Genomic DNA, 14,753 nt, shown 5'->3' with positions numbered 1-14,753 from the left:
CTGAGGATTAAATAACAGACTACAGCCCTTAGTCTGGTCCACAGCAGTACGTAGGAGAAGCAAGTTCTCATTCATAGACTTTTCAGGCTCTTGAGTTGCTATGGGTTTTGTCACTATGGGAAGGGAGACGGCGAGAAGTTTCAGAAGGTAAGCTATAAATGGAACTGCTGGTCCCCAGCAACTGAACAGCTGGAAACAAAGAAGAAAGGCGACAGCAAATGTCTCCAAGTGTGCGGCAACTTCTTTAGAACTCTACGGTAATCTGAGAGGGAAATCTACATTCTACAGGTAGAATTTCTCTTTTTTTTTTAACTTAATGAAAATGATTTTTGGGGCTTCCCAGGTGGAGCTAGTGGTAAAGAACCTGCCTGCCATGCAGGAGACATGAGAGATAATGGGTTTGATTCCTGGGTTAGGAAGATATCGTGGAGGAGGAAATGGCATCTCACTCCAATATTGTTGCCTGGAAAATCCCATGGACAGAGGAGCCTGGTGGGTTACAGTCCATGGGGCCAAAAGAGTCAGACATGACTGAGTGACTGAGCATGGCAGCACAGCACAGAAAATGATTTTATTGTAATGATTATATGTTTATTTCAATGTGCAGTAGAGAAATATAACCAGCATGTCAGTTCCCATCATAGATATTATGGTTAGGACAAAGCTAACCCTGAGTATTTAAAGCATTTTTCAAATGCAAGTTAATTAAAGGTAAACAATACAGGTCCCAGTTGAGACTCTGGTTCATAAGTGATGGAGGTAGGGGAATGCCAGGTAGGGGCTTTCACCTGCCTGAGAGTGCTTTGGGCTTTTGTTCGGGGGCTGGGGATCCTCAGGATTCAGGGCAGGTAGACGTGCAGGGACTAGGGAGCGAGAGTGTCAGGAGCAGCATGGGAACCTGAAGGATGCTCTCTGGCCCTTGGATCACTCTTCCGTCTCTGCAGTCAGAGACAGCAGCCTGGGCTGCAGGTGTGATTTAGGAAGTAGCACGGCCCAGGATGTGACCATGGGGAGTGGTGGACCAGTCAGACAAAAATATTACCCTATCAATGATTCTAGGGACCGTCTTCTTTTGTTGACTCCATGCTAATTTTGACAGCCATCTCCTGGGTGTGAGCACTCGTGTTATTTTCTTGGCATGGGAGCGCTGAGGCTGTTTCTGTTAAGTTATTTGTGTTTGTAGGAAGGCTATCATTCTAATTTCGTAGTTGACTGTGAAGGTGAAGAAAGGGGAGGGGCCCTTCTTAGGATTAAGAGGTGAGGTGATAAAAATGGGCCCAGAAAACTCTTCTCCACACGTGCCTTGCTACCTGGGCACACCACTCATCTATGCTGAGGATTCTTTCCTATTTCACGTCCCTCCCCAGCCTTTCCTTGGGAAACAACACGCAGTGGTGGGAACTCAGAGAAGCAGAAGAGCAGATGGGATGGAACGGCCTTTTCTGGTTCCCTCTGGGACACAGCTCCCTTCATTTCCCTCATGTTGCACCAAACCTCTGGGGCCACCACAGCCCAAACTTCTGGTACATATTGGTCCTCATGGGTAAATGAAGCAAAGACCCAAGCAACAGGGTAAAGGGACATTTTGAAGAGGGAAGTTTCTTGGGAAAGTTTTTTCATCAGTGCTTAGCAGACAGAGGGCAGGGCCACCTGTGAACTGTGGGTACACACAATCTCTCCCCTCGCCATCTCTCATCTTCCCACCTTCCCACCTGTGTCTCCAGGACACATCCCCCTAAATCCGGAATCATGCCTCCACTTTTGTTCCCAGGAAAGTTTGAAAAAGGCAGGATGAATGAAAGTCCGATCTGGGACTGGCTTAGTGGCAAAATAAGCAAATCATTAGCATGGTAATTGCACAAGGAAAAGTTAATACATTTTGGGTAGGTGGAAAGTCTACTAGCTTCTTCCTTGGGGGGAAATGTTCCTTTTCATATTGGCTGATTTAACCCAGCACATTTTGATCCAGCTAAAACAGGTAAGAGTTACCTCAAAACGCCCACAGGGGCTGTGTAGTAATTTCAGGAACACCCACACAGCAAATTGTTGTTTCTTTTTCTACAAACAAGGAGATGGTTCTGAGGCAGAGGATGGCGGGGAAGGGTTAAGAGAGAAACTGAACTAGAGGGGTAGGGAGGGAGGGAAATATGCAGAGAAGGAAGACAAAAAATGAAAGTGTTCCTTTTTTCTTTCCTTAAAAAAACAAAAAAGAAGATATTACTGCATCTTGTTCTTGGTCTCCCAAACAACAGCATACAAAAGATCCTGGTTTGGGGCAGGGGGGCTCATATTTTTGAGAACAGGAATCATATACATTATTAGTGTAACTGAATTAACATTAATTATGATAATTATTTGGAGAAGGCAATGGCAGCCCACTCCAGTACTCTTGCCTGGAAAATCCCATGGACAGAGGAGCCTGGTGGGCTGCAGTCCATGGGGTCGCAAAGAGTTGGACACAACTGAGCGACTTCACTTTCACTTTTCACTTTCATGCATTGGAGAAGAAAATGGCAACCCACTCCAGTGTTCTTGCCTGGAGAATCCCAGGGACAGGGGAACCTGGTGGGCTGCTGTCTATGGGGTTGCACAGAGTCGGACATGACTGAAGCGACTTAGCAGCAGTAGCAGCAGCAGCATGATAATTATTGGGCTTCCCTGGTGGTTCAGATCGTAAAGAATTTGCCTGCAATGCAGGAGACCTGGGTTCAATCCCTGGGTTGGGAAGATCCCCTAGAGAAGGGAATGGCCACCCTCTCCAGTATTCTTGCCTAGAGAATTACATGGACAGAGGAGCTTGGCAGGCTATACGGCCCTTTGGGCTGCAAAGAGTTAGACACGACTGAGTGACTAACCAGAGAAGGCAATGGCACCCCACTCCAGTACTTTTGTCTGGAAAATCCCATGGACAGAGGAGCCTGGTGGGCTGCAGTCCATGGGGTCGCTAAGAGTCGGACAGGACTGAGCAACTTCACTTTCACTTTTCCCTTTCATGCACTGGAAAAGGAAATGGCAACCCACTCCAGTGTTCTTGCCTGGAGAATCCCCGGGACGGGAGAGCCTGGTGGGCTGCCATCTACGGGGTTGCACAGAGTCGGACACGACTGAAGTGACTTAGCAGCAGCAGCAGCAGAGTGACTAACACAATCAATGTTAATTATTAATAGCATAATTAACTAACAATTCTACTTTTTCTCGATCATATATTTCAAATCTATATTTTGCTTATGGATATAAGTATGAGAAAAAGATATCTTCATTTTCTGAGATATATCTGTGGCCCTTTTGCCCAGAGAGAGTGGGAACTCTATGAGTTGGTCCAGAGGACATGATACTTCTCTATAATTTCTAGGGGACTATTATTTCTTTTTAACTGGAGGATAATTACTTTACAATGCTGTGTTGGTTTCTGCCATACAACAACATGCATCAACCATAAGAATACATATGTCCCCTCCCTCCTGAACCTCTCTCCCAACCTCCACTCCATCCTATCCCTCTAGGTTGTCACAGAGTACCAGGCTGAGCTCCCTGTGTTATAGAGCAACCTCCCATTAGCTACGATTAGAGGCAGATTTTACTCACTGAACCTGGTATCTACATATCTGAGTTGCTGGACTAAAGCAGGGCTACCTGTGACGAATTTTGTATGGACTTTCAGAAAATGAACATAAGCCATTTAGTCAATCGTGTAACATAAGTGATTTTCTTTGAGAAGAATTTCAAATGTCAGATTTAGATAACTGTTCATGATAATACTGCTGAGACTGCACCCAAAAAAAAAATGGTATTGGCAGAGACTGAATGGAAAAAAAAAAATCTGCCTTTCTTGGCTCAGAAAATATCCATGATTAGTTGCATTGGTTTTATAGTATATATTTTTATATCAACACAGATAAACAATAAATTACCTGAAATTCTATTAGTTTTTACCTATTTTACATGTAGTTATTAGTCTCAACAATTGTTAATTCTATTTCTTGAAACTAGCGATTTTGTTTCGGCAGCAGTATGCCTAACCCATAAGGCACATTAAGATAAATCATGAATAAGCCCTCATGGTGACCTCATTCCTTGCTTCTCCTGCTTGCTTTCCCAGCATTCTATGCAGCTGGCTCGAGCCACATGACAGTCGTCACCAATGAGACCTATGGGGATGCTGGCTGATGGAGCTTCTGAGAAAGGTTTATTTGTACGACGAAAAGACAAACCCTTTGAGGAGAGCTCCCTTAAGAGTGTCTTCCTCTCTCTGCCTTGAGCATGGTTGCAAAGCATACAGTATGTGGTGGTTCATCAGCCCAGAGATTGAAAGTAGCAAGTTCAAAGAAAGTCAGCACTCCAGAGATAGAAAAGTAGAAAATAGAAAATACATAAGCTTCAAATGATAATACTGAGCCATACTACCCTAAAACTTCCTGCTTACAGACTTCTTATTTTATGAGACCCTGAATATATTTATTGTTTAAACCACAGTTGGTTGGATATTCACTCAAAAAACACTAAATTATTTAGACATTGCTTCTGATGCTTGGGTTATAGCAGTAAGCCAAACAAACAAGCTCTCTAACCTCACAGAGCATGTACTAAGTCAGAGAAGACAAACCAAATAAAATAAACATATAATGTGCCTGGCAGCAGGAATCATGATGGAGAATACAAAGCAAGTTAAGGGGACAGAGAACGACAAGGGCTAATTTATAAAGTTTATTCATGGGAGCTGTTCTGAGGTGAAATAATTTGAGCAGTCTTGAATGATGTAAAAAAGTGAGCCAGGTGAGTATCTGGCAATACTCTGTTTCTAACAGCTGAAAGCATCACTAACTTACACATCCAGTAAGTTTTTAGTCATTATTCAAAACAGAGCTCTGATATCATCATTTCTGGGAAGTCTTTCAGGACTTTCTACTCACTAAAATAAATTCCTTCTTCTTGTAGGTTGCTGCTGCTGCTACTAAGTCACTTCAGTCGTGTCTGACTCTGTGCGACCCCACAGGCGACCCCACAGACAGCAGCCCACCATGCTCCACCATCCCTGGGATTCTCCAGGCAAGAACACTGGAGTGGGTTGCCATTTCCTTCTCCAATGCATGAAAGGGAAAAGTGAAAGTGAAGTCGCTCAGTCGTGTCCGACCCTCTGTGACCCCATGGACCGCAGCCTACCAGGCTCCTCCGTCCATGGGATTTTCCAGGCAAGAGTACTGGAGTGGGGTGCCATCGCCTTCTCCATCTTGCAGGCTACTTCTATACTTATATGTATTGTTATACTCTTCATGTCTTCTTTTAATTCACTTGTTGAGATAACTTATATAAAGTCACCTTCTCTAGACTGTGAGACCCTGAAGGGCAAAATCTGTCACTACTGTCTTGGCTCCTAGCACTACCTGGGAAGCTCCATATACCCATAAATAACTACTGATTTGAACAGAACTTCCATTCTTTGAATGCTCTGCCTATAAACGAGTGGGTTATAGTAAAATTTTGTTAAAAGTGAAGTTACATTTTGTATTGAAGGAATTTGTTTTGCAAGCTGACTTTGCTGTGTTAGCATGAATGTGTACAAATTAAATAGTTCAACTACGCAGAAAATCTTTGGTTTTCATTTAGCAGAGAATATATAAGATGGTTAAGAAGCAACTCAGCTCCTTATCAGGTATATCTGACTGGTCATATTACGTCCTTGGTCTTTTGAAAAGACTATCAAAAAGGTGATCATAGGCAACTAACCTAGGTTAGGTAATGATCGTCTTCTGAGCATTTCTCCTGGAATGGGAGGAAAATGCTCCTTTTGCTTACTGATCTTGAATGAATCCTCATCTCTAAACCTTCCCCCTTGCACCACTCAATGCACACTCATTTCAGAACAGGAGTAAAGCCTAAGACTGACTCAACATCAAAGAACAAGGTTTAACCATAAAATATGACCTAGCAGATATTATGGTTAAACCTAGTTCTTTGATGTTGAGTCAGTCTTAGGCTTTACCCCTGTGCTGAACTAGGTTTAACCATAAAATATGACCTAGCAGATATTATCGGAGAAGGCAATGGCATCCCACTCCAGTACTCTTGCCTGGAAAATCCCATGGGTGGAGGAGCCTGGTAGGCTGCAGTCCATGGGGTCGCTAAGAGTTGGACACGACTGAGCAACTTCACTTTCACTTTTCACTTTCATTCATTGGAGCAGGAAATGGCAACCCACTCCAGTGTTCTTGCCTGGAGAATCCCAGGGGCAAGAGAGCCTGGTGGGCTGACATCTGTGGGGTCACACAGAGTCGGACACCACTGAAGTGACTTAGCAGCAGCAGATATTATATTCTTAACTTCAAAGGTGACTAGAAAGGGTATTGGAAGAAACTTAAAACATCAATGAAGGCTTACAGAAAAAATAGAAAAGTTTGATTTTAGGTATTTGTGTGAAAATTTAATACAGAGAGGATCAGGAGATATTAAGTGTATTTAATCCCAAGTTTTCCCTTAATATCAAAATAGAAGAAAAGACATTTGCTTTTATTTACAATCTCAAATGGAACCAAATTTCATTCATTTGTGTTATGTTAACAGACATTGATATTAGTAACTAATATTCATTAATAAGTTTGTTTTCCATTTAAGGCAATCTCTTACCTCTGAAAATCAGAAATGAACATTTTTTTAAATTGTAGAAGTATTACAATCTAAATTCATATGCATCAAAATTTTTTTCTGAAGGATGGCTTAGTTAGCTAGTGTATCAATAAATGAAGAATTTGAAGAATCTCGTTTTGAAAATAATTTCTAGATACTTTTTCTTTGAGTATGCACCTAAAATTTCAATTTCCATTTTCCATGTTTCCCAAAGAAGCAGGTACCATACAGTTCCCATCATAAGCAAAAGTGAATTTTACAGGGATCTAGACTAGGTTGTTCCATGTCAAATCTTCATAAAATCTTTATAAAAACATGATTATAACACCAGAAAAGAGTTACTTAACAGCTCTAAAACTAAACTCCGATGAAAGCCTCAAATTCCAGTAAAGCTCATCCAGGCACATGCTGGTTTGCTCACAATATCTTGGATCCCACCCTAGGTTAGACCAGATTCAAATTTACAGGACTTTCTCAGACGGTTCCCTATTTTTTGAGACTGGTACATCCTCATCGTCACCCACCTGCAAAAATTAGTTAAGCAGCAATCTCACATTGGGTAGAGCTGCCTAAGTGAGGCCAGGGACAAAGGTGTACCAAGAAGGTGGCGAGAGTGGATTATGTGCATCCTGCATGCAGAGCAGCTGTGGATGAATGGGATGCACAGACTTGAACTGATGGAAAATATGATTGTTCTTCATCATTAAATGAGCTGCTTAGGCCTACAGCTGGGGACCTATTTAGGACTTTTGAAAGAGGCAATTTAATACTCATCATACTCATTTTTTACTACTCTTATTTTCTTTTTATTTTTGGTTGAAAGCCTTAGCCTGTTCTCTTAACTAGAAGAGTATCTGCCAGCATGAAAGTCAACGGAACTCACGGGAGACAAAAGACATTCTTGGTTTGATTGCTCCTAATAAACATCAGTGCTTCCAGACCACATAATGTCATAGAATTATTTGTAATGCTTCTTTAAAAGGGTGACAGGGTTCAGAAATGAACTGCACATGGTAAGATGAGCCTCCCAGGGGTTGTCCCTGCAAAAATGAGCTGCAAGGCTTTGGGAGTGGTGGTGGTTTCCGGCCATTAGCATCACTAATCAAGGCCAGCTTTGCATTTATGGGAATCTACACAAATCAGGATGATACATGCTTTGTTCACTCAAGCAACCCTGCCTGGTTTCTTCAAGGTTATGCTGAAACAAAGCTTCACCTCAATTATCTTGGGTTGGAATGCTTCATTACTTTTATATATCCTTGAGAGAGACAGACTGCATGAAGTAGAGGCATCAGGTCCATGGGTCACAGAATCATACTTAGCGCTTCATGCGCACATAAAACAATTACTGTAGGCTCTCAATTAACCTCGTTATTGGAGGAAGCATTAGTGGAGAAAATACAAGTCCTAGATAACCTACCCGGGTCTTTCTTGCTGCCACATTTGCAGCTGAGGTGAGAGAGACAGAAATAATGGAAATGTCCGGAAAAGCCTAAGGTGGAGAGGTCTCTTTGGGAAACTTTGAGCAGCAGTAATACATTCAGCTGCCATTCTGCCCTCTTTTCAGGCCCATTGCCTTTTTGCCTTATATGCTAAAAGTCTCTTCAGTTTCATGTCCAATTCTTTGGAACCCTATGGACTCTAGCCTGCCAGGATCCTATCCTCTGTCCATGGGATTCTCCAGTCAAGAATACCAGAGTGGCTTGCCATGCCCTTCTCCAAGGGATCTTCTCAACCCACGTTGAGATCGAACCCATGTCTCTTATGTCTTCTGCATTGTCAAGTGGGTTCTTTACCACTAGCACAAGGGAAGCCCTTTTGCCCTGCACCAAGAAGCAAAAATGACATTGCTTTCCCCTTCAAACTTGTGGTTGACAAAAGTGTGGAGCTGAGAAAGCTGGAGAAGGCAGCAGAGGAGGTCTTCTGTGAGGCTGGCAGTCACCTGGCAGTCAGAGCCTGGAGGCCCTGGGGACTGACCACAGACTTCTAAGTGGAGTCTCTGCATCTTCCTTCTTCAGAGGCTCAAGCCACGTCCCAGGCTTTCTGGGTGCAGGGAGAGTGCTGGGATTTTCCCTTTAGCATTTTGACTGTGTCAACCAACATGATACAAGGTGTTCAATTACAAACGTTATAACCAGTCATTTGCATACATAGGCATTCTTACACTACAGATTCCTACAAGTCATGGGCATCACTGCTATTTCCATCTGTCTGATGTAACGAACCCTTTGGGTTGGTTACCTCCCTCTCAGGCCAAGAGCCACAGGAAGAGTAAAGATGACATCTCTTCAAGTGATTCCCAGTGATGCTGCTTCAGGAAGGGCTCATATGTTAACAAGGAAGAAAGTCTGAAACTACTGTGGAATTCCAGATCCTGGGGGAGATATAGAAGGGCAAGGGAACCTCTGAAGTCACAGCAGAGACTAGGGCTCATTTGAAAGGAAAGCTGGGAAGTAGACAGAAAGACAAGGGAAATATCATTAAACTGTATGTTTACATGCAAAAAAAATTGGATAAAAATGATTGTTAGTGTTTCATTGCTCAGTTGTGTCCAACTCTTTGCAACCCCATGAACTGCAGCACGCCAGGCTTCCCTGTCCTTCACTGTCTCCTGGTGTTTGCTCAAACTCATGTCCACTGAGTTTAAAATTATATAAAAATGGTTATAAAGAGTCAAATTCATATCCTCTGAAAATATGACTTTATAATAAAATTAGTGGAATCTAGGAAGAAGGCATTTATCAATCTTTTTTTTTTTTGGCCTCAAGGAATTTCTGTGTGTTAGTTCAGTTGCTCAGTCGTGTCCGACTCTTTGCGACCCCATGAATCACAGCATGCCAGGCCCCCCTGTCCATCACCAACTCTTGGAGTTCACCCAGACTCACATCCATTGAGTCGGTGATGCCATCCAGCCATCTCATCCTCTGTCGTCCCCTTCTCCTCCTGCCCCCAATCCCTCCCAGCATCAGAGTCTTTTCCAATGAGTCAACTCTTCGCATGAGGTGGCCAAAGTACTGGAGTTTCAGCTTTAGCATCATTCCTTCCAAAGAACACCCAGGGCTGATCTCCTTCAGAATGGACTGCTTGGATCTCCTTGCAGTCCAAGGGACTCTCAAGAGTCTTCTCCAACACCATAGTTCAAAGGCATCAATTCTTCGGTCTCAGCCTTCTTCACAGTCCAACTCTCACATCCATACATGACCACAGGAAAAACCATAGCCTTGACTAGACGAACATTTGTCGGCAAAGTAATGTCTCTGCTTTTGAATATGCTGTCTAGGTTGGTCATAACTTTCCTTCCAAGGAGTAAGCGTCTTTTAATTTCATGGCTGCAGTCACCATCTGCAGTGATTTTGGAGCCCAGAAAAATAAAGTCTGACACTGTTTCCACTGTTTCCCCATCTATTTCCCATGAAGTGATGGGACCAGATGCCATGATCTTCGTTTTCTGAATGTTGAGCTTTAAGTCAACTTTTTCACTCTCCACTTTCATTTTAGAGTGTGAAATTAGGTAAAGAGACACAAAAAATCAAATGCCAGAGTAAAAAACAATGGAAAATGCAAGGCAATTACAGGCCAGGATTCTTCCTTATATTAAACAGAGAGACAGAAAGAGAACAAGAGCAGGGCAGAGGAGAGGGAGGCTCCAAAAAGCTCAGGAAAAATAGAATGCTAGTGACTATGAAAAGGAAAGTGGCTCATTTTAACAAGGAAAATTATGACCCAAATATTGACTATAAAATATCAGCAGGCAAGAAAAAAATAAGAGTTAAAGAAATTAGTGAAACAGCACATCTCTGATTCATTATTTATTTTTTATATTCCTCTGTGAAGTTCATCGGCTAGGAAAGGTGTATACATTATATCATGAAAATATGATATTACGACTTTTGGCTCAAAAAGGAGCATAATAAAGGCATTATGATGTCTCCTCTGTCTTTTAAAATACAGAGAAAACAACAAACATAGTGAAACACGGGAGAAAATATTGGATATACTCAAATCAAACAAACAAGCAAACAAAAAGACTCCCATTCTTTTTACAAATCACAAAGCATGCATGGACTAAATTCAGGAAGGACATTGAAAGTGGACAAATATCTCAAGTCTCAAACAGGATAAAATGTTTTAGGCTAAAGTAATGTCAGAGGCCTATATGCAGATCAGGAAGCAACAGTTGGAACTGGACATGGAACAACAGACTGGTTCCAAATAGGAAAAGGAGTTCATCAAGGCTGTATATTGTCACCCTGCTTATTTAACTTCTATGCAGAGTACATCATGAGAAACGCTGGGCTGGAAGAAGCACAAGCTGGAATCAAGATTGCCGGGAGAAATATCAATAACCTCAGATATGCAGATGACACCACCCTTATGGCAGAAAGTGAAGAGGAACTAAAAAGCCTCTTGATGAAAGTCAAAGAGGAGAGTGAAAAAGTTGGTTTAAAATTCAACATTCAGAAAACTAAGATCATGGCATCTGGTCCCATCACTTCATGGCAAATAGTTTGGGGAAATAGTGGAAACAGTGTCAGACTTTATTTTTTGGGGCTCCAAAATCACTGCAGATGGTGACTGCAGCCATGAAATTAAAAGACGCTTACTCCTTGGAAGGAAAGTTATGACCAACCTAGACAGCATATTCAAAAGCAGAGACATTACTTTGCCGACAAATGTTCGTCTAGTCAAGGCTATGGTTTTTCCTGTGGTCATGTATGGATGTGAAAGTTGGACTGTGAAGAAAGCTGAGACCGAAGAATTGATGCTTTTGAACTGTGGTGTTGGAGAAGACTCTTGAGAGTCCCTTGGACTGCAAGGAGTTCCAAGCAGTCCATTCTAAAGGAGATCAGTCCTGGGTGTTCTTTGGAAGGACTGATGCTAAAGCTGAAACTCCAGTACTTTGGCCACCTCATGTGAAGAGTTGACTCATTGGAAAAGACTCTGATGCTGGGAGGGATTGGGGGCAGGAGGAGAAGGGGACGACAGAGGATGAGATGGCTGGATGGCATCACCGACTCAATGCACATGAGTTTGGGTGAACTTCAGGAGTTTAGTGATGGACAGGGAGGCCTGGCATGCTGCGATTCATGGGATCGCAAAGAGTCGGACACAACTGAGCGACTGAACTGAAGTGAACTGAATGTTATAAATGTCTAGAGGGCATATGCAATGAGCCTTTGATTAGAGTAGCAAGACACACAACTTAAGCTCATAGAGACACAGTCTGACACCACATAACAGAAGCGGGCAGAGCAAAGAGGAAAGGATAATATTGTATTTCTATTTGACTTTGTATTTTGTTACTACTGTATTCCTTCTAATCAAGGAGGATCCCCAGAATTAGTGACATGCCTATAGAAATTCCAAGGCAGTAAACTGGAAAAGGGAATGCCTAACCACTCCAGAATTTGGTGGATAGGTCCATGGGGTTGCAAAGAGTCAGACATGACCGAGTGACTAACACTTTCACTTCAAGCAGGTAAAAAGTAACAGAAAACGCACAAACTTGGATTTTCTAGATAATTCTTTCAAGTAGAAAGTGTAGGTCTTTACAGTTTATGGCATTGGAAATTTTCTCTTAGATAAGTATTCTCATAGAAGGTGTTTGAATTTTATAAGGCAAGTCTAAAGAAGGAAATATTGAATAATATATAAGGTATTTAACTCTGTTATGTTAAGTAACCAGTTTTGAGACATCTGCTAGATGGCTTTAACCTGAGCAAACATCTAGATTTTTTGGAGGGTAAGGATGAATGAGGAGACATACAACCGGATCATACTACTTTCCTTGTCCTGTTGTTAAGAGTTTAAAGGTTACTTCATTCCAAGAAGATACAACTCAGTATGCAGAAAAAGCAATTCAGTAATAGTCTTGGTGCCCACTAACTGGTCTTAGAACAAGTGTATAGAGGCTTCAGCCAGGTATAAATGTGGCAAATATGAGTAAGAGCCATTGGAAAGATTTAAAAAGCAACTTTCTGACTCTGCCTACAAAGGACCATGGACTTGGTACACGGGTTTCTATTTCTCCACCTGATTTCTATCAGGTGGCCGATGAAAGTTCTATATTTGAATTACACAAAATGCTCTTAATTGTTATCACAATTTACAAGTGTTCTCTCATTCTTCTGGCTCTTCACAGGTTAAAATCTATAGAGTCTCATGGTGCCCTGGCCCTCTATGTAGAGATGATGGGCGATTAACAAATCAGTGAAGGAAGTTAAGCTAGGGAGGGAATCTAACTGAAAACAATGGAAATCAATGGAGCCAGAGTAGAATCAAACATTAAGCGGCATTTACTTAAGTGATATTGGCTAATGGCACCACTGAGTAAGTGAAGAAGTATGAGCTATTACTGACTTCCTCTCCCAAGTTCAAAAATACAAGAATGATCACAGACCCATACATTTTAAGTCTGGGCTGCTTAAGAAACCATTACAGGTTGAATTGTGTCCCCCTAAAATTCCTCTGCTGAAGTCCTAACTCTCAGTATCTTGGAACGTGATTTAAAGAGGCAACGTCTTTAACGAGGCAAGTGAGATTAAATGATGTCATTGAGGGCCAGTATGACTGTGTCCTTCTAAGAAGGGGAGATTGGGACAGGGATACACAGAGGAAAAAGCATGTGAAGATACAGGCAAAGGAGGCCATTTGCAAGGCAAGGAGAGAGACCTCTGAAGAAATCAACCCTGCGGACACCTGGATATCAGACTTGCAGCCTCTAGAAATGGGAAAAACTAAATTTCTGTTGTTTAAGCCACTCAGTCCGTGGTGCTGTGCTATGGCAGCCCCAGTGCAGAAGCCTATAATTAGCCGTTTTCCCTCTGAGAAGTCTAATATAAGACTCATTTCTTTTGTGGTTAAATGCGATTTACTTCATACTCACAACCCCAACAGGAAAGGCCAATACAGCCAGCATCCAGTCCCGGAGAGAGATGAGCTTCTTGAGCTGTCTTTCCTGTTCTTGGTTCCCACTTCCTCTAGTCAGAAGACTGGAAAGATCAGTCAGCACACAGATGCCAAAAAAGACAGCTTGGATAACCTGGAGGGAGACAATGATTGGTAGTAAGTCAATAAGATAGAAAGAGACCCAACCTGGAGAAGAGCAAACCAGCTATACCTCTGCAACATGACATAGGGTAAGAGAGGATGAGAAGCATATTTAAAGACCTGGCCCTGCAAACAGAGAAAGACTCAGATATTTACAACTTGCTATCGTAGGTGAGAAAATCCATCTTAAAACACTACTTCCATTTTTGCTAAGGACAAATGCAAAACATGCGCGAGCAGAAACTGGTATCAGTTCTCAAAATGACATATTCCTTATTTTAAAACATCACATCTGTGGTTTAGTAATATTGACTAGTGCAGTTTAACAAACATCTAAAAAGTGCAAAGAAAAAGATATAATAAATGAGACAATTAAGTCTGAATGTGAAGAAACCTTCCTATGATTTAGTCTCTTAGGGTCAACATTTTTTCTACCAAAGGAAGTGGTAGAAAGCTTCTAGTCCTTGAGTCACAGAGAAATCAGCTGAAAGCAATCAACAAGCCTGAAACAGAGCAATTTTCTGTTTTCAAACTTGAACTAAATGACCTCCATCTGAAGTTTTCAATCTTTATGAAATAAGATCTTTCCGAAGTAAGGTAAACTTACCCATTTTCCCCCAAAACGTACAACAACTTGTACATTCCAAAATCAATTACAAATTGAATTACTTGCATAGCTATGTTTACTTGGACCATCACAGAGACCATTGAAATGCTAGAGCCCAGATATTCGTGAAATTCCTAAAGTGAGGGTAAAAGTGTTGGTGATCCAGAGGTACGAGTGAAGGCAAGCAGAATACTGTAACATAACTTGGCAGATGGTAATTCTACTTATGCAAAGGGCAGAAAATATATTCCATGGGCTCAAAGTCATACCCATTTAGCACCAAGAACATATTCAGGGGAATTTTTCTAGTTCCATTTACAAGAAATAATTTACTGATGATGTATTTGTACAAGATACAATTTTGTTCATTATGGTTAGAAAACATAACAAAATAATTTTCTTGGTGGATTATCATCTTGGCAGTGGAACGAATCTGTGAAAGTTCTGTTCCTCATTGAGGCACAGGACAAAGGGG

The 14,753-nt window shown here is 41.8% G+C and overlaps 1 protein-coding gene across 2 annotated transcripts in view; it reads right to left on the bottom strand.

Annotated features, from left to right (window-relative positions):
* Positions 1–14,753, bottom strand: part of AIG1 (androgen induced 1) — a 272,842-nt gene that overhangs the window by 175,127 nt on the left and 82,962 nt on the right. For both annotated transcript variants that reach the window (XM_027551735.1, XM_027551736.1), the window contains exon 2: positions 13,508–13,663. In XM_027551735.1, coding sequence (XP_027407536.1) covers positions 13,508–13,663 — 156 coding nt within the window. The remainder of the gene's footprint in view (positions 1–13,507; positions 13,664–14,753) is intronic.

The sequence above is a fragment of the Bos indicus x Bos taurus genome, chromosome 9, assembly GCF_003369695.1.
Source record: "Bos indicus x Bos taurus breed Angus x Brahman F1 hybrid chromosome 9, Bos_hybrid_MaternalHap_v2.0, whole genome shotgun sequence".
NCBI classification, from domain to species: Eukaryota; Metazoa; Chordata; class Mammalia; order Artiodactyla; family Bovidae; genus Bos; species Bos indicus x Bos taurus.
This window is presented reverse-complemented; position numbering and strand designations above follow the sequence as displayed.